The sequence below is a fragment of the Heteronotia binoei genome, chromosome 17 (assembly GCF_032191835.1).
Source record: "Heteronotia binoei isolate CCM8104 ecotype False Entrance Well chromosome 17, APGP_CSIRO_Hbin_v1, whole genome shotgun sequence".
Classification (NCBI taxonomy): domain Eukaryota; kingdom Metazoa; phylum Chordata; class Lepidosauria; order Squamata; family Gekkonidae; genus Heteronotia; species Heteronotia binoei.
This window is the reverse complement of record NC_083239.1, coordinates 40,029,482-40,048,261: the sequence shown is the minus strand read 5'-3', so window position 1 is coordinate 40,048,261 and position 18,780 is coordinate 40,029,482. Positions and strand designations below refer to the sequence as shown.

The 18,780-nt window shown below is 50.6% G+C and overlaps 2 protein-coding genes across 6 annotated transcripts in view; one reads left to right on the top strand and one right to left on the bottom strand.

The window, feature by feature from the left end:
• Positions 1 to 18,780, top strand: part of LOC132586006 (uncharacterized) — a 476,363-nt gene that overhangs the window by 10,384 nt on the left and 447,199 nt on the right. For 2 of the 5 annotated variants that reach the window (XM_060257919.1, XM_060257920.1), the window contains exon 3: positions 1,640 to 4,022. In XM_060257919.1, the coding sequence (XP_060113902.1) occupies positions 1,640 to 3,802 (2,163 nt within the window). In that variant the 3' untranslated portion in view covers positions 3,803 to 4,022. Of the gene's footprint in view, positions 1 to 1,639; positions 4,608 to 18,780 lie in introns of those variants that run through there. The other 3 variants (XR_009556343.1, XR_009556342.1, XM_060257918.1) reach the window with 3 other exon arrangements.
• Positions 11,033 to 18,780, bottom strand: part of KCNN4 (potassium calcium-activated channel subfamily N member 4) — a 45,216-nt gene continuing 37,468 nt past the window's right edge. The window contains exons 4-8 of the mRNA XM_060257926.1: positions 17,804 to 17,939; positions 16,434 to 16,544; positions 15,257 to 15,375; positions 12,920 to 12,989; positions 11,033 to 11,185 (exon numbers count right to left, since the gene is read on the bottom strand). Coding sequence (XP_060113909.1) covers positions 11,033 to 11,185; positions 12,920 to 12,989; positions 15,257 to 15,375; positions 16,434 to 16,544; positions 17,804 to 17,939 — 589 coding nt within the window. The remainder of the gene's footprint in view (positions 11,186 to 12,919; positions 12,990 to 15,256; positions 15,376 to 16,433; positions 16,545 to 17,803; positions 17,940 to 18,780) is intronic.

Below are 18,780 nucleotides of genomic sequence, written 5' to 3'. Positions count from 1 at the left end.
AGCTGCATATGTTAAGCAGGGTCAGCCCTGATTAATACTTGGATGGGAGACCACCAAGGAAGTCCAGGGTTGCTACGCAGCGGCAGGTGATGGCAGGCAACCTCTTATTACCTTAACCTTGAAAACCTCGTGGGGTCACTATGTGTTGACTGTGACTTGACAGCACTTTCTGCCAACACCGGGAGCTAGCATAGATCTCAGGGTTCATATTTCAGCTCAGTGGCGAATTTGGGGAGCGGCCCGACAATCCGTCATGCAAGACTAACACAGTTGATATTGTACAGTCATTTTAAGCATCACTGAGAATGAGGCGTGCAACATCTTACGGAATGACTAGATCAGGGGTGTCGAACTCATTTGTTGTGAGGGACGGATCTGACGTAAATGAGACTCTGCTGGGCTGGGCCATGTGTGTCTTAGAATGTAATGCCAGGTTATCAGAGATATAAACTTTATGAAGGACACAGACAAGCACAAAGGGTTTTTTTAAAAAAAAAACAACAACAACAAAACCTTAAAATATTTTATTTATTTATTTAGAATTTATATCCCGCCCTTCCCACAAGTGGCTCAGGGCGGCTTCCAGCATTAGATCCAACATAAATTAACCAATATTTAAACATGTAAGGGAATAACTTTAAAACAGATAAAACCATAAAATTAATAAATATTCCAATATATACAGAGATCTGGCAAGTTGCATTAAAAGATTAGCACTTTTGCAATATTTTGTTTATTTAACAAGTCTCTGATAACTGACAGCTCATACTCTGAATTACTGCATCAAAATCTGGAGACAGTGTCTATGTTGTAGCAGTCTTGAGTATGCTGTTCAGGGGTGTGTGTAAGTTGCAAACCTACTTAAGATTTAATGACATTCATTACAGAAATCTCACAGTCAGTGCTTTGAGCCCGAGACCCAGGGGAAAACATGAAATGGATGGGCATTTCAAGCTTTTGTACATAAGTTGCTTCTTGTGCTGGTCTGGTCAGCCAGTGGAGAAAATAGAGGTTTTGTTCTGTAACTCCTGTGCGATTGAGCAAGCCTGGCAAAACAAGCTGTGATGCAGCAGGAAGTGAGAGAGAAGGAAGCAGATGACAGTGAGTTGCTTGTAGGCCTGGTAGGAGCCCTCTGGGGACCTGTCCAGCCTTTGGACCACACGTGTGACACCCTTGGACTAGGTGGTGGTTGGATGTGTAAAGTTCCTTGCCATCCTTTGGCACTACATTCAGAGTGAGACCTAAGTTTAACTCCATAAATGTGGAACAACTGTTGAGAACACCTGTCTACAGGTCATAGGTGTTCAAGCAGGCTGTTCTTGGTTGACGATAGATAGTCAGTCAGTAAGTCAGTCTGCCCTTTCAAGACTTTGGAGTTCAAGACCAAGAAGCCCAGTTTGTGCACCAGTGTTGTGTCCACCCTTCCCCTGCCGTATGCACTCATGTACGTATTCTGAGCATGTGTTTACAACCGTGAGGGCTAGAAACTTGCAAAGCAAATATGGGCAGAAGTTGTTGTGCAGCTCCATTACTTTCTGGATGCCACATTCTTGCCCCTTTTGTTCCCTGCTCAGATGGGCTGTGGCAGATGCAGTTTGCCCTTCCTGATTGCTAATGGCTTTCTCTCCTTCGCCACCAGGAAAACGCCAAGAACTGCCTCTCCTGGGAATCCCTGGACATCTCGAGCAGCGATGACGACGGGGAGGCATACTTGACCTTCTGCCTGCCAGTGAGGCGCCCTCCCCGGCCCACGCCACGGCTCCCAGCTCAGCAGCCACCAACCTCTCCCTCTGCCATTCGCTCACTGGCTTGCGAGAAACGGGTCCCGCCCTTGTACCCCTGTCCGGTGCGCCCGGCTGCCCCTCCTTCTCCTGGGATCCCGGCCTTCGAGGCCTACCAATGCCAAAAGTGCCTCCAGGTGTTTATGGAAGAATGGCACTACTCCCAGCACCTGCAAGACCACGCTCATGAAGAAGCCCAGCAGCAAGCCGCGCTGCAGACGCACGCCCAGCCCCACTCCCCGCCTCGGAAGCTGCGCTGCCTGGAGTGCGGCAAGCGGTTTCTGCACCCCCAGCATTTCGCGCGGCACACCAAGTGGCACCTGAAGCTGGTGCGCAAGGGCATCAAGATCTGCCGCAAGAAGGGCAGCCGGCGCTCGTCCCAGGTTTCCTACGTTTACAAGCCCCTTGGCACCATTGCCGGCAACCAGCCGGAGGCAAGAGACGGCTCCAGCCTTCCAGTTGCCCAGGATAATTCAAGGCAAGCGAAGAATCTTCACGCGCCCAAGCCCCAGAGGGCCGGTAAGCGGAAGGGCGCCCGGCACCCGAAAAGCACGCCCTCGGAGGTCTCTCGAGACGAGGAGCTGCTGATCCCCGCCTATCCGGAAAATTCCATTACCATCCTGGACGGCGAGGTTGGCGTCAGCATTCTCCACCCGTGGCAGAAGAAGCAGGAGGCCGTCTTGGGAGGTGAGGTGGTGGGAGGGCTCTTCCAGCCGACCGTCATCGATGCCGAAAACCAGATAATCATCTTGGACGAGGAGGCGGCCGAGGCCAGGCCCGGTGGGCCAGAACAGCACTACGCCGAAGTGCAGGCCGCCCTATTGGACAGCCAGGAGAGCGCCATGAGGCCTGTCTTCTTCAGAGCGGAGGAGCAGGCCCCCGTGTTGGACACTCAGGTTAACGTGGGCTCTCTTCAGCTGGGAGGGGGCAAGGAGCCAGCAGCCGTCACGTCCGGGTGGGTAGGCCAGAACCCGTGCACCCTGTTCAGGACCGTGGTCCTGCAAGCGGACGAGCCGGCGGCCATCTTGGACGGCCAGGCGGAGCCCAACCCCCTCCAGCAAGTGATCATCAAGACGTCGGAGGTCTCGCCCACTCTGCTCGTGGACACAGAATCTCACTTCTCCTCTCTGGACTCGGCAACTCTTCAGTTTGTCCCTGTGCATTCTGAGCCTCAGTTCATCACCGTTCCCTACGGCAGCTCACTGACCGTGGATCATACGGCTGCGGCAGAGGAAGAGGACAAGGCTTGGGAGTCCCAGACCACGGCTTTCCAGTTCCCGGGTTACCTGCCAAACATATACCAGCAAAATAAGCAGCCGTCTCCTACCGCAACCTCTTGTCCTTCGCCCAAAGGTTCCTTGGTGGTTCGTTTGGTTCCCTGTGCCTCCGGGGAGCACCCGGAGGTCTTAGACCTGGAGTATGACACCGGAGGGGGCATTCCGGTGGCCTCTGAACCGTGGGAGGCCAGCATCGGGACCGGGCAGGAGACCTACACTACTGAGGAGGCAGTAGAGGATAATTTCATCATTGTGGAGGTGGAGGCTGATGCATGCGAACAAGGCCTGGCCGTGGATCGCACCCGCGACAGCCCCCAAGGGCAACCCCTCCGCAGGATTATGGGACCCGCCAACCAGAACCACGTCTGGCGCTTCAAGTGCCCGGACTGCGGCGTGCGCTACAGCCGGATGTCGCAGCTCCGCTCCCACCAGAAGGGGCCGAAGCGCCGAGGGCGAAGCTATCTGTGTGAATGCGGTGCTTCCTTCCGGGGCCTGCTTCATCTCCTGAGGCATCAGCTCCTGCACCTGGAGGAAGCCCTTTTTATCTGCGCCACCTGCGGGAAGTCCCTCAAAGGACACAAAGGCCTAGCCCGGCATGGCACCTGCCATCCCGGGCCGGCCCGTTTTGGCTGCCCTTGTGGCATCAGCTTCCAGCGCTTGTCCCGTTACCTCTGGCACCATGTGAAGAGCCAGCGCCCTGGCCTGAGGGTTTACACCCTTTCGGGCTTCCTCTCCTCAGGCTGAGCTGCGGGAGACTGATAGGAGGAGGGAGAATATGGAGCGTCTCCCTTGGAAATCAGAGGGGAGAATGTGAAGCTTCTCACTTAAAAGTCTGAGGGGAGAATATGGAGCTTCTCCTTTGGGATTCTGAGGGGAGAGTGTGAAGTTTCTCATTTGAAAGTCTGAGAGGGAGAATACGGAGCTTCTCCCTTGGAAGTCTGAGGGGAGAATGTGGAGTTTCTCACTTAGAAGTCTGAGGGGGGGCGAATATGGAGCTTCTTTGGGATTCTGAGGGGAGAATGAAGTTTCTCATTTGAAAGTCTGAAGGGGAGAATATGGAGCTTCTCCCTTGGAAGTCTGAGGGGGAGAATGTGGAGCCTCTCCCTTGGAAGTCTGAGGGGAGAATGTGGAGTTTCTCACTTGGAAGTCTGAGGGGAGAATGTGGAGCCTCTCCCTTGGAAGTCTGAGGGGAGAATGTGGAGTTTCTCACTTGGAAGTCTGGGGGGCGGAATATGGAGCCTCTCCCTTGGAAGTCTGAAGGGAGAATGTGGAGTTTCTCACTTAGAAGTCTGAGGGGGGTGAATATGGAGCTTCTCATATGGAAGTCTGAGGGGAGAACATGGAGCTTTGCAGTCCAAGGTCTGGTTCAGAGAGGGAGATAACTCTAGGGTGATGCCTTTTATTTTTCCTTTGAAGGAACATTCGGCGAAAATGGTTTACTAGTTTTGGATGCTAAACCGATTTCTCTTGGGATGTATGTTTTCAGTTCTTTTGTTATTTTGGGCAGTGTAATTATGCTGGATGGTAATTAAACAACAGAGATTCAGAGTCCCTCGCTCCTTGTTTGCCTCCGAAAGATGATTTTTTTGGGGACAGGAAACTGGAGGGCACTCCTCGGCAGAGGTCTAGAGAAGTGTCCAACACGGAGGTCAGAAGTGTTGTGTAGGCTGTGTTTGGTCAAACAAAAACCGAACCCCACAAAGCATCACAGTACGAATTACTCCATAAGGGATTGGTTTCTTTCTCACTGTTCCTGCGGTGTCAGAACAGAGAAGTATGGTCAGCTCTCTTTCTAGCTGGCCTGTGTCACTAAGAGGTGTGTTGGATGGCCAATATCAGCAAAGGAAGCTTTTTTTTTTCTGCTTCTCCATGCCAGGAACAGTCTCTTGTGTGGTGCTGCTTCTACAGGCAGGGTAGTCCTTCTGGGGGGGGCGGGGTGGAGATAAATGTGCAGCTTTAGGCCCACATCATCTTCTTATCCCCAAGCTGTGAGATTGGTTTAAATAGAAAGCTAATGGTTTAAATTGTGGGAACAGAACCTGAGGCAACTGGATTGGAATGCCCGCTCTTGTCATGGCAGCTTGCCCGTCGCAGCTTCTCAGAAAAAGAGTTGGTTTTATACCTCTCCCTTCAGTACCCAAAGTTGTCGTGAAGTGGCTTACAATCTCCTTCCCTTCCTTTCCCCATAACAGACACCCTGTGAGGTAGGCGGGGCTCAGAGGTCACTCCAGCAGGTGCATGAGAAGGAGTGGAGAAACAAACCCGGTTCTCACAGATAAGAGTCTTGTGCACTTAACCACTACACCAAACTGATTCTTTGTGATATGGAACCCCATTCAAGAGAGTATAGGATCTAATATAGCAGGTGTCCCCAGAGAAGGAGAAATAATAATGATTGGATTCATATCCCGCCCTTCACTCCGAGTCTCAGAGCGGCTTACAATCTCCTTCCCTTCCTCTCCCTACAACAGGCACTCTGTGATGTAGGTGGGGCTGAGAGAGCTCTGAGAGAACTGCTCTTGAGAGAGCAGCTCTGAGAGAACTTGTGACTGACCCAAGGTCACCCAGTTGGCTGCATGTGAACCTGGGGTCTCCAGGTCAGAGTCTACCCTACGTAACCTACCTCACCATGTAGTAGCTGGGTGAGAGCGAAAGAGGGAAGAACAGTGTGATAAAACTGGTTGGGGTCCAGTCTAGGGAGGGAAAAAGTGAGGTTGTCCCAGGGGAACTTCAGAAGTGTGCTGAGAGGAGGCAGAGAGGGATTGAGTTGGCTGAAGTTTGGCTCTGCAGATCCTGATGCTTGTTGCCTCAAATAACCATTGCCTGGAACAAACGAAGGGGAAAGCTTTTCCCCACCCCACCCCCGCATGTTTGCGTTGTTCAGAGGTCATCTAGTCCAACCCCCCTGAACGTCGCAGGAAATTCACAGCTATTCCCCCAGTGATGTTTGCTCTCTGTCCAGAAGTCAAAAAGGATCCCTGGACCTTCCTGCCTGGAGGAAAGTTCCTTCCTGACCTCAAAGCAGCCATTGGTGTTACCATGGGTCTTATAAGGGCCGCAGGAGCCAAACACTGGCTCATCCCTTCCTGCCCTCCCTTCCACAGTCTGCAGAAATCCATAGCGAGTCACACCAGAAAAGGGTGTCACTTGATCATCTAGCCCAGGGGTGGCCAAACTGTGGCTCAGGAGCCACATGTGACTCTTTCACACATCTTGTGTGGCTCTCAAAGCACTCCACCCCCCCCCACCCGTTGGCTGACTTGGAGAAGGCATTTCTTTCTTTAAATAACTTCTTCAAGCCAAGCCAGCAGCTTGGAGAATGCATTTTAAGTTAAAGTTGCTTTCTTTCCATCTCTCCCTCCCCTATATTTGCCCCCCCCCCCCTCTTTCTCTCGCTTCCGGCTCTCAAAAATCCAATGTTCATGTCCTGTGGCTCTCAAATCTGACATTTATTCTATGTGGCTCTTACATTTAAGCATGTTTGGCCACCCCGATCTCACCTCTGCTTAAAAACCTATGGTTCCATTCAAGTGTTCTGGGTAATAATCCTCCTACGTTCTGAGGAAATACACTCCGGGGGCAGCCAGTGAGGGAGATCTTTTCTATTTGTCTCTGCCACCCCAAACTGTCAGTTGTGTGCTCAGTCTTCCTTCTAAGCCAGTGGTGGCCAAACTTGCTTAACATAAGAGCCGCATAGAATAAATGTCAGATGTTTGAGAGCCTCAAGACATGGACATCAGATGTTTGAGAGCTAGGAAGGAAAATAGATGGGTGGTAGCAGGAGCACCTTTGCTTATTAGGCCACACCCCCTGATGTAGCCAATCCTCCTGGAGCTTACAGTAGGCCCTGTACTAAGAGCCCTGTAAGGAATTCTAGCAGAACCTCCTTTGCCTATTAGGCCACGCCCCCCTGATGTCGCCAATCCTCCTGGAGCTTCCAGTAGGCCCTGTACTGAGAGCCCTGTAAGGAATTCTAGCAGGACCTCCTTTGCATATTAGGCCACACACCCCTGATGTCGCCAATCCTCCTGGAGCTTCCAGTAGGCCCTGTACTGAGAGCCCTGTAAGGAATTCTAGCAGGACCTCCTTTGCATATTAGGCCACACACCCCTGATGTAGCCAATCCTCCTGGAGCTTACAGTAGGCCCTATACGAACGAGTGGAGGGAGGAGTGGAAAGAAAGCGACTTTAAATACTTCTCCAAGCCAGCTGATGAGGTGGTAGGGGCTTCGAGAGCCACACAACATGTGTGAAAGAGCCACATGTAGCTCCTGAGCCACAGTTTGGCCACCCCTGCTCTAAGCTGTGGAGTCGCATGAGCAAAAATTCTACTTTGTGAGCTACTGGCATTAAAGTTGCGAGCTCCTGCAGAGATGAGTTTGTTCTGGGGCCAGTTTGCCTGAGCTAAGACCAAAAAGTGTGAGCTGGAGGCTAAAAAACTGTGAGCTAGCTCACACTCAGCTTAGAGGGAGCACTGGGCATGATGTGTTCTATCCTCAAGGGAGCGAGCGGGACAGATGTTCACACTGGATCCTCCGTTTTTACTTTCTTACCAACTCATGATAACTCGGACGTTATCCCCCTCCAAAAAAATGCATTTATTGAGCTGGATATCAGTTCCCCATTGAGAGGATCAGGGTTCCAAGATATTTGTTCTGTTATCCTCACAACAACCCTGTGAGGTAGGCTGGGTGTATTGCAGAGTCAGTTAAAATGTGTTTCCGGGGAGAAGAATCTGCTTTCTTTGCAGCAGGTCCGAGAGCAGGTTTCTCTCCCCTCATGGCTTCTCAGGCATCAAAAACAGCTGCCCCCACTATTCCCCCTAAGCTGCAGAGTCTTGTGAGCAAATATTCTGCTTGGTGAACTCCTGGCATTCAAGTTGTGAGCTGCTGCATATCTTAGTTTGCTCTAGGGCCATCCTTCCCGAGCTAAGACAAAAAAGTGTGAGCCGGAGGATACAAATCTGTGGGGTAGCTCACACTAACTCAGCTTAGTGGGAACACTGGTTCCCACCCAGGAAGCCATGGCATTCTTTGCTTGGCACTGATGGGCAGATGTTAGCAGGCGGCTCTAAAAGCTCCATTCCCGAGTCTGTTGCAGGCTCGCTCTTGCCCAGCGAAAGGGTCGCTCGCCTGCTGCAGCCGTTGCAAGATTCCGGCTGTCGAATGCAGAATTCCCTGGAGGGAAGTGGGGGGGGGGACCCCTGCAGCCACTTATCAGTTGTGTCATTTCCAGGATTTTTAGAACTTGGGGTACTGCACAGAAAACTCCTCCCCAGGGTACACCAGCCCACAGTGTGAGAACTGCAGACGTTTCAATCCTGGGGGGGGGGGGGGGCTCTGTTATCGCCACCCAATCGCTTTGTACGCACAACAGAACATTTAAGGCACGCTTGTTCCAACATGAGCAGCGTTTGCTTAAGGGTGGGCTTGCAAATCTTGATAAATGCCAGAGTCGCTAGTCCACAGGCTTTCGTTTGCCTACCCTTTGCGTGTCTACAGTAATCATTCGTGCTGCATCAGCGGCCTCTTAGTGGTTTTTAAAAAACCATGCCCAGCTCGCTTTTCAGCCAGTACATAAAAAGTTCCACGCCTGGTCACCTGGAGACAACTGTTGCCACCGGCGACTAGCCTAATAGTGGTCTACAAGTCTGGATTGACGAATCTCCCCCATCCCATAGAAGGTGTGCAACAAGCCGCTAGTTGCTTCCTGCAGCTTCAGGTCCCATTTCTGGATCCCACCGTAGGGCGCCTGCCTTATGCTATTATTTCCCGCCTCTCCCGCAACTTTAAAAAAATAATTGAACTGCTTCTGTTCTGTTGGGGAAAGCAGATGTGTCATCTTCTGTGCACCCAGGATGTTTCTTGTTAAAGACTTCCCATCTTTTCACATTCAGTCTGAGGCTTTTGGCACAGAGCAGAAGTGCAGGCGCCGCTTCTCTAGTCCTTTTCGCTACGGAGATATTTGCAGCACGGTGAGCTTTTAAAATTGTTTTAAAAGCATGTCGTGCTGCACCTCTGCCACTAGGTGGGAGTACAGTCCCTACCCACCACTCTACCACGAAGTCCTGGTTTGAGGTTTCCTTGTTGCCGTAGGTGGTCCAAAATCCTGAGATGAAAAATGATCTCCGTTGATAGCTGGAAAGGAAAAGAAGACGGAAGTCACCCTGGTGCAACGAATAGGTGATTTGTCGCTCCCAGGCACCTTTAGCTAAATCCGCCCCCACCCCCAATATTTTTATCTGGCTTGGGTAAATTTTAATCAAGGTGCTGGTATAATGTTTGTCCCCATGCAAAAGAATACACAGGAGATGGATGGAGAGAATTCCCTTTTTATACGTACGCCCTACTGGGTAGATACGTTCGTTTCAGGTGGGTCACCATGTTGGTCCTAGTAGAAAAACAGGATTCGAACCCAGGATCATCTTAGAGGCCAACTAGATTTCCAGGGAATAAGCTTTTGAGAGTCAGATCTTCCTATTTTAGATACAAGTAGGAATGGAGCCCTCATATCCTAGTCAAAGGAGGGGGCGTGTTTTGCAAAGAAGGCACTTGGGATGCAAAGGCACAGTGCAAAACGTCATATCCAGGCCTTGAATTCAGCAGGAGCTCACAGAAGCACAGCTCCTGAACCTTTCTGAGGGTTCCCCCTCCCCACCTACCTTGTCCATTGAATAGCAGGTGCAGCTGCATAACAATCCCTGGATTAGGAGAGCGGGCAGCCACCAGGGGCTTTGCCACACCCCCAGCAGCCCTCATTGACCCCTGGAGAAGCCCACGCCACCCTTTCTCCACTTCTTATGTGATTTTGGGCGGCTTGCTGGCGTTTTGACAGGGTGTGGGGTGGGCCAAGTAGAGCCCCAAGAGAGCGAGACCTGTTTGGACTGGCTGGATCTCTAGCCAGCCCAAGCAGGCCTCACTCACCTGGGGCTCCATTCTTGCGTTGGGTTGCTTTTGGCTGGGGGGCGATGGCATATGCTAATGAGCTCCACCACCTATTTTTCTACAAAACGACCCCTGGTCATATCTATTTGTTCCTGTGCAATCTGGATACATTTGAGGACCTGTGCCCTGTAATGGAAAAACGCAGAACCCTTGCGTACGGCTTTTAAAAAGAAAAAGAAGCACCATAAAAATTTAGCCAACCCAACCGGAGGCCAACGGGGTGCTAAACCTCATCTTCCCATAATACAAAAGAATGTTTTGGTTGGGTGTTACCCAGGAGCCTGTAGAAGTCATTATTTGAGGATGAAAGGGGGCAAGATAAAGGAGTGGGCATGAAAGTTCTATTTTAAAAAAAACCTGGTGAAAATGAAAAGTTTGGTTCCCGTGTCTGGGAAATGGGGACGCTCTCCGTCCCGCCAGCTTTTCACCTTGTGCAGGCGGTGTGGTATAGTAGGTAATAGGGTTGCCAAGTCCAATTCAAGAAATATCTGGAGACTTTGGGGGTGGAGCCAGGAGACATTGGAGGCGGAGCCAGGAGCAAGGTTGTGACAAGCATCATTGAACTCCAAAGGGAGTTTTGGCCATCACGTTTCAAGGGACGGCACGTCTTTCAAATGCCTTCCCTCCATTTAGAAACAATGAAGGATAGGGCCACCTTCTTTGGGGGCTCATAGAATTGGATCCCCTGATCCAATCTTTCTGGAACTTAGGGGGTGTTTTAAGGAGAGGCACTGGATGCTATGCTACAAAAAACAGCACCCAAGCCCCAGATACCTGCAGTCAGTTCTCCATTATACTCTATGAGAATTGGTCTCCATAGGGAATCATGGAGTGCCCAGCAGACATTTCCTTCCCCTGCTTTCTGATGACCCTGAGGGGGGGGGGAGCGCCTCCAAACCAGGGGATCCTCTGCCCCCTCCGGGGGATTGGCAGCCCTAGTTGGTAAAGTGCTTGCAATCCAAAAAGAGAAGGGATCAGAGGACCATGCTCTGTGTTGCCCAACCATACCTGGTGGGCCGTGCCGGGGAGCTCAAAGGCCCTGCCGCTGCTGCTTGGACTCCACCAAGGCCGAGAGCAGCTTCATGGCCTCCTCCAGTTTGCCGTCCAGGGCCTCGATCCGCTTCTCCAGCTCCCGGTGAGAGTTGCTGAGGCTGGAGCTGAGGTCGCACATGATCATCTGCATCTGCCGGGGAAAGGACACGGTCGGCCCATTAAATGTCGGGCCTGCCGTTTCTGTTGCCTAGTAGGAGGCCCCTAGGTGGCGCTGTCTCCTTTGGGAATGGGCTGGGGGGGGAGCCCATTCTGTGCCCAAAGCTGGACACAAAGATCCTTATTCTCTTTCCAGCGGCATGCAGAGGAACTTGGGGTTTAGCTGCAGTGTCGACTCTTGCTGGCTTCTCTTTTTTCCAAACATTTTATCAGGGCTTTTTAATTTTTGCAGCAGGAACTCCTTTGCATCTTAGGCCACTCCCCCCTGGTGTAGCCAATCCTCCAAGAGCTTACACGGCTGTTCGTATAGGGCCTACTGTAAGCTCCAGGAGGATTGGCTACATCAGGGGGCATGGCCTAATATGCAAAGGAGCTCCTGCTACAAAAAAAAGTCCTGGTTATCAGCTATATTAGTACTGTTCAATTTTTTTATATTCTCTCTTTGTTTGACTTTGATGAAAATATCTTATTTATACAATAAAATGCGGGGGCTTTTTTTGTAGCAGGAACTCCTTTGCATATTAGGCCACACACCCCTGATGTAGCCAATCCTCCAGGAGCTTACAGTAGACCCTGTAAGAAAAGCCCTGTAAGCTCCTGGAGGATTGGCTACATCAGGGGTGTGTGGCCTGATATGCAAAGGAGTTCCTGCTGCAAAATCTACATTATCACCATAATTGTAGAGATTTAACTCCACTTGGAATTTCTCCCATAAATATTCTAAAATAGGTAACCTAAGTTGCGGCAAAGTCATAAGGAGAGTAGGTGGAGTGGAGACAGGCAATATCATCTGTTATTTTTGCTAGAATATAATCCATAATTTCCTACGCCGCAACGCTATTTTTGGAGGAATGTGGATTTCCCCAGCATGCTGCTATCGCAGTTTGTGCTGCAGATATTAATATAGAAATTAGGTCAACTTTGTGGTTTGGACATGCCTTGTCTTTCCAGCCATTTAAAAATAGATTTTGTAAAGAAGGCTGAATTTTGACATCAGGAATAATTTCAATTCTTGCTAAGATTAAATTCCAGAATTCTTGGATTTAAGGACAAGCAAACCAACAACGTGAATAAATTCCAATCGTCTCACATTTTTTCCCCCAACATAAGGGATTATAGCTAGAATTAGAATGAGCTAAAAGCTTGTGGGGTTAAGTACCAATGTGTTAAAATTCTCATGCTGTTTTTTGATACCAAGGGCTTTTTTTTGTAGCAGGAACTCCTTTGCACATGGATGTAGTCAATCGTCCTGGAGCTTACAGTAGGCCTTGTAAGAAGAGCCCTGTAAGCTCTTGGAGCATTGGCTACATCAGGGGGTGTGGCCTAATATGCAAATGAGTTCCTGCTGGGCCTTTTCTGCCCCCCCCCAAAGCCCTGGAAACCAATATACTTTGCTAAAAAAGCACTACCTCCAATGAAGGTCTGGAGTGTTATTGTGCAGCAAATGGGCAAATGTTCAGTATGCTACAAGCTTAATTGCCATAGAACAGGGGTGGCCAACGGTAGCTCTCCAGATGTTTTTTTTGCCTACAACTCCCATCAGCCCCAGCCAGTGGCCATGCTGGCTGGGGCTGATGGGAGTTGTAGGCAAAAAACCATCTGGAGAGCTACCGTTGGCCACCTCTGCCATAGAAGACTCTCCTTGTCCTGGGTTCTTGGTGAAGGCTCCCCTCTCTGGACGACACTGGCCCCAGTTAGACCAACTCACCTTCGAAACGTCCACCATCGCGTTGACTCGATCGCGGATCTTCCGGTGCCTCACCCGCACAAGCCGGAACCTGCAAGGAGGATAGAGTGAGAACCCTCGACCACGGAACGCCCCAACATGCTTCTCCCCTCCCCAGTGCGATGAAACTGACACAAAGCTTATACCACTGCCACCCTTGCACCTTCCGAAGGAAACCCTGGGAATTGCAGTTGGGGGTGGGTACTTGCTGTGTTGCCCCAGTCTGGATAGCTCAGGCTATCTTGTCAGATCTCAGAAGCTAAGCAGGGCAGGCCTTGGTGAGTACTTGGATGCGAGACCTCCCAAGGAACACCAGGGGTTGTGAGCTGGGCTTTTTTTGTCGCGGGACTCCTTTGCATATTAGGCCGTACTCACCCCACCCCCCCATGTAGCCAATCCTCCAACAGTTTACAGGGCCTACTGTAAGCTCCAGGAGGATTAGCTACATCGGAGTGTGGCCTAATATGCAAAGGAGAGTTCCTGCTACAAAAAAAGCCCACCCACCCCTGATGTAGCCAATCCTCCTGGAGCTTACAGTAGGCCCTGTAAGAAGAGCCCTGTAAACCAGGGGTCCTCAAACTTTTTAAATAGGGGGCCAGTTCACTGTCCCTCAGACTGTTGGAGGGTCGGACTGCCGTTACTGTACAAGGCCGCGGGCTGTCAATTCTCCGTCTTCTGCATCTCTCTCCCTTCCCCACACCACACACCCCGGCCTGGGAACTCACCTCACCTCGGTATCATCTCACACTCGGTCTCTGCCGCCTCAGCCCAGTGCCGGAAGTGTGTGTTGCTAACGCGAGTTTAGGTCGAACGTCACTTCCGGTCTGATTTTGCCATAACCCGGCAGGCCGCATAAACGTCCTCAGCGGGCCGCATCTGGCCCGCGGGCCGTAGTTTGAGGACCCCTGCTGTAAACACTTGGAGGATTGGCTACATCAGGGGTGTGTGGCCTAATATGCAAAGGAGTTCTTGCTATTTAAAAAAAGCCCACACACCCCTGATGTAGCCAATTTTGAAGCTCACAGTAGGCCCTGTACTAAGAGCCCTGTAAGCTCTTGTTGGATTGGCTACATCAGGGGTGTGTGGCCTAGTATGTAAAGGAGTTCCTGCTGCAACAAATGGCCCTGGCAACCGCAAACCACTCCTGAACATCTCTTGCCTTGTCAAACCCTGCAGGGCCGTCATTGGTCAGCTGCGACTTGATGGCAACCTCCTTGCTATATTTAAAAACAACAGCAGCAAACCTTTCCTTGTACGAGAACGGCAACCGGGGCCGAGGTCACGCTCTGCGTTAATCTCGGATGATTCCTGGGCCTTATTGTTTACTAGTGAAGTTTAATCGACTCCCCTGCTTTGAAAAAAGCCCATTCTCCAATAAGCCCGCTTTGGAAAGAGGCAGGGTGGGGGAGAGTAAACCACCAGTTGATTCCGGCAACCACTGAATCTGCACTCCAAAGAGCTTGGGGTGGACTTCAAGGACCACCTCCCTTCCCTTCCAGCCCTTTCCTTGGAAATGGCTCGCCCCCTGGATGCAGTTGACGTGGCTAGCCCAGCTGCTGGCGATATTCCAGAACCCAGTGTTCTTAGATGCAGCTGTGTCCCCTGAAATCTGAATTGAATGTTCCTGGATTAATGTCTTGCCTGCAGGCGCCCATGGCAAAAGCATCTGAGATCGGTGAAATCCCAGAGCGTCCGTGACATCACTTCCGGGTTTTAGCAGGAAATGGAGTCACTGTGTCAACAACATCCCTCCCCCTTCCCCGTATACCCCCTCCTAAAGTGTCTTGGGAGTTCCGGCTTTACCACCCTACCTGAACCTATCCCGGCTATCCGACCTACACTGCAGGGGTCTGAGCCAACCCGTCAGCTAAACAATCTCCTTTTTTTGCTCTAACCACTAGCTCTCAAATAAGCCAGACTTGAGTAATAACAAATATGCTATGGCATTATGGATAGTATAGCCAGGAAGTCTGAGAAAGTCTGGGAGCCTGAAATTTTTAGCTCTTTTAGTGTTAATGCACCACTAGGTGGCGAGCTAGACATGGGTTTTATTGGCTGAAGGAACTCTGAAGGGCTGTGACTGACCCAAGGTCACCCAGCTGGCTTTATGTGGAGGAGTGCAGAATCGAACCTGGCTCTCCAGATTAAGAGTCCGTTGTTCTTAACTGCGACACCGCACTTTACCTTGAAGCTCACAGAGTGACCCTTGGGGGGGGGGGGGTGCATTGGCAATATATAGGACGGCTTCAAGAGGAGATTGGATAAACATGGAGCAGAGGTCCATCAGTGGCAATTAGCCACAGGGTACACCAGACTTACTTGTGGATAGCTGACAGCAGCTTCCGGTGGTGCTGGCGTGCCCTTCGCCCATCCTTCCGTTTCGTGTGCTTATACAGCAGCCAAGCCTCTTGTAGCACAGTGGCAGCTGAACATTTCATCTGGGAGTAAAAAAAGAGAAGAGCCCTTCAGGATCAGACCAGTGGCCCATCTAGTCCAGGCTCCTGTCTCGCAGAGGCCAGCCACTTGTCCTGGAAGGGCCGACAAACGGCATAAAAAAACCCAAGGCCTTCTCTTAATGTTGCCTCCTAGCACTGGGTTTCAGAGGCTGATTGCCCCTGGATGCGGAGGTTCTCCTTAGTCTCCATGGTTGTGGTTTAAGAACTTAAGACGAGCCCTGTTGGATCAGTGGTTCATCTAGTCCAGCGTCCTGTCTCCTACAGCGGCCAGCACATTCCTCTAGAAGTCCAACAACAGAGAACAGAGGCTGAGGCCTTCCTCTGATGTTGCCTTCAGGCTCAGATATTCAGAAATACACTGCCTACAGAAGTTCCATTTAGGCACCAGGGCTAGTAGCCACTGATGGACCTCTCCTAAAGATTAACAAAAGTTGTGGTAGGATTTCAGCTTTTGTGAAGTCGCTACTCGCTTCTTCAGACTTATTTTCATTTATTCTTTGCATCCTCTTGGGACCAAACGGAGACCTCGGTTTCCTGTCTCATTGCCAACGCTGATATCTCCATGCCTACTACCCCTCTGCATGTCACACCTAACCCAATCAAGCCTGCTGTTGCCATTCAGCATCTGAAATAATCTTTATAAAGTTTATATCTCTGCTGCCTTGTGTTACATTTTATGACACACATGGCCCGGCCTGACAAAGCGACATTTATGTCAGAAGATTTGGCCCTCATAACAACTGAGGTTGCTCAACAACAAGTGGGAGACCGAGTGGGGCAGAAGACCTCAAAGGCAGTATAGGGAGCGCCTATGGAGTCAGAACTGTGGTCCACCTAGCTCAGAAATATCTCCCTGACTGACAGCGGCTCTCCAGGGTCTCAGGCCACTGAAGACTGAATTTAATCTTAATTTAATTTTTCAGTTTATACCCTGCCCTATGCTGCAACCGGGCTCAGAAGTGACTGAGTAGGCAGGGATTGTGTTCGGCTAGGCAAACCGCTGTGATCCGTGCAACAGGGGAAGCAGATAGTCCGGTTACCTCTTTGGTGCACTGGATGTCCATCATGAAATTGTGAACGTGCTTCTCGGCCCTGTTGAACTCCAGCTTATCGGCAGCCACGGCCACCAAGAGTGCTGTACAGCCCACCCCCTGCGAACCAAGGAGAAGGCAGAGTGAGGCAACAATATTGGGGTGCTAGTGGTGAAAAGAGAGCCCCCCAGGGCATTGTGGCTAGAGTGTTGGAACTTAGAGATGCAGGATCGAATCCCTACCTTGAAGCTTGCAGGGTGACCCTTGGGGGATTACATAAGAACATAAAAACATAAGAGAAGACATGTTGGATCAGGCCCATGGCACATCCAGTCCAACACCCTTTGTCACACAGTGGCAAAAAACCCAGGTGCCAAGAGGTCAACCAATGGGGCAAGAACACTTGAAGTCCCCGTACTGTTGCCTCCCGCCCAAGCACCAAGAATACAGAGCATTACTGCCCCAGACAGAGTTCCAACGATAAGCTGTGGCTAATAGTCACTGGTGGACCGCTGCTCCAGATGTTTCTCCAATTCCCTCTTGAAGCCATCTATGCATGTTGCTGTCACCACCTCCTGCGGCAGTGAATTGCATGTGTTAATCGCCCTTTGGGTGAAGAAGTACTTCCTTTTATCCATTCTAAGCCGACTGCTCAGCAATTTCTTGAGCGCCCATGAGTTCTTGTATTGTGAGAAAGGGAGAAAAGTACTTCTTTCTCTACCTGCTCTATGCCATGCATAATCTTGTAAACCTCTATCATGTAACCCCTCTTTCTTTCTCTGTAAATTTATCCGTGCTTTTATTGCATTTTTTTTTCTAAATGCAACCCTTAAATATTCTATCAGCAAGGTTACTGGATTTTAGTTGCTTTGTATTCTATTTTTAGAGAGCCCCATGGCGCAAAGTGGTAAAGCTTCAGTACTGCAGTTAAACTCTCTGCTGATGACCTGAGTTCGATCCCGGTGAAAGCTGGGTTCAGGTAGCCAGCTCAAGGTTGACTCAGCCTTCCATCCTTCCAAGGTCGGTAAAATGAGGACCCAGCTTGCTAGGAGGAAAGTGTAGATGACTGGGGGAAGGCAATGGCAAACCACCCCGTAAAAAGTCTGCCGTGAAACGTCATGATGCGACATCACCCCAGAGTTGGAGACGACTGGTGCTTGCACAGGGGACCACCTTTACCTTTATTCTATTTTTGATATATTTATCTTACAAAAAATTGACTGTGCCCACACAGCTCGGTGGCAGGACAGCTTTCTTGGCATGCATAAGGTCTCAGGTTCAATCCCCAGCATTTCCAGTCCCCCCCCCACCAGGAAAAAAAAAAGGCAAATGGAGGCCGTCCAGGCCTGGCAAGCATAGTATACAGTGATGCCACTTACCATGACGCCTGTGAACAGGCACACCATCTTGCCGCACACCGTCACTGGCACCACGTCCCCGTAGCCGATGGTTAGGAACGTGATGGGAATCAGCCAAACTGTTTTACCCAGGTAGTCTTCAGTCTCCATGTGCTGCCTGTTAAGTGGAAATGAGAGAGCTGCGTAAGGACACCCTCTTCCACAGGGCTGGAGGGGGGGCCACTGTGAAATGCGGGGCTTTTTTTGTAGCAGGAGCTCCTTTGCATATTAGGACACACCCTCCTGATGTAGCCAGTCCTCCTGGAGCTTCCAGTAGGCCCTGAAAGAAGAGCCCTGTAAGCTCTTGGAGGATTGGCTACATCAGGGGTGTGTAGTCTAATATGCAAAGGAGTTCCTGCTACAAAAAAAAAAGCCCCGGTGAAATGCAATTCACATTGCTCTGGGCACAATCCTAAAGTGAGATGGTGGTAGGGTTGCCAGCTCCTGCTTGGGAAACACCTGGAGATTGGGGGATGGAGGCTGAGGAGGGCAGGGTTTGGGGAGGGGAGAGGCTTCAGTGGGTTACAATGCCACAGAATTCACCCTCCAAAACAGGCATTTTCTTCACTGGAAGTGATCTCTGTCACTTCGAGATCCGTTGTTATCCGAGAAGAACTCCAGCTGTCACCTGGAGGTTGGCATCTCTAGCTGGTAGGCAGCTTAGGCAACCAGCAAAACTTTATACCAGCACAGCTTGGTGATATGCGGCCACCTGGGCTTCTGATTGGCTCTGCCTGTGTACTTTCCCATCATGCACCAGGACACGTACCAGTTCTCCAGTTTTGAGCTCCGACTGCCAGTTCTAAGGCTATTGGGTGCTTTGAAATGTGATTCAAGGAGTTTGCCCATTTTTAAATCACTGTCACCTAACCAGTAATAAAATTTATACTTCCCACACCCACTTCGGATGAAAGAGATGTAGGCTTGTCCTTTGCCCACCTTGGCTGCAATCCTCTACC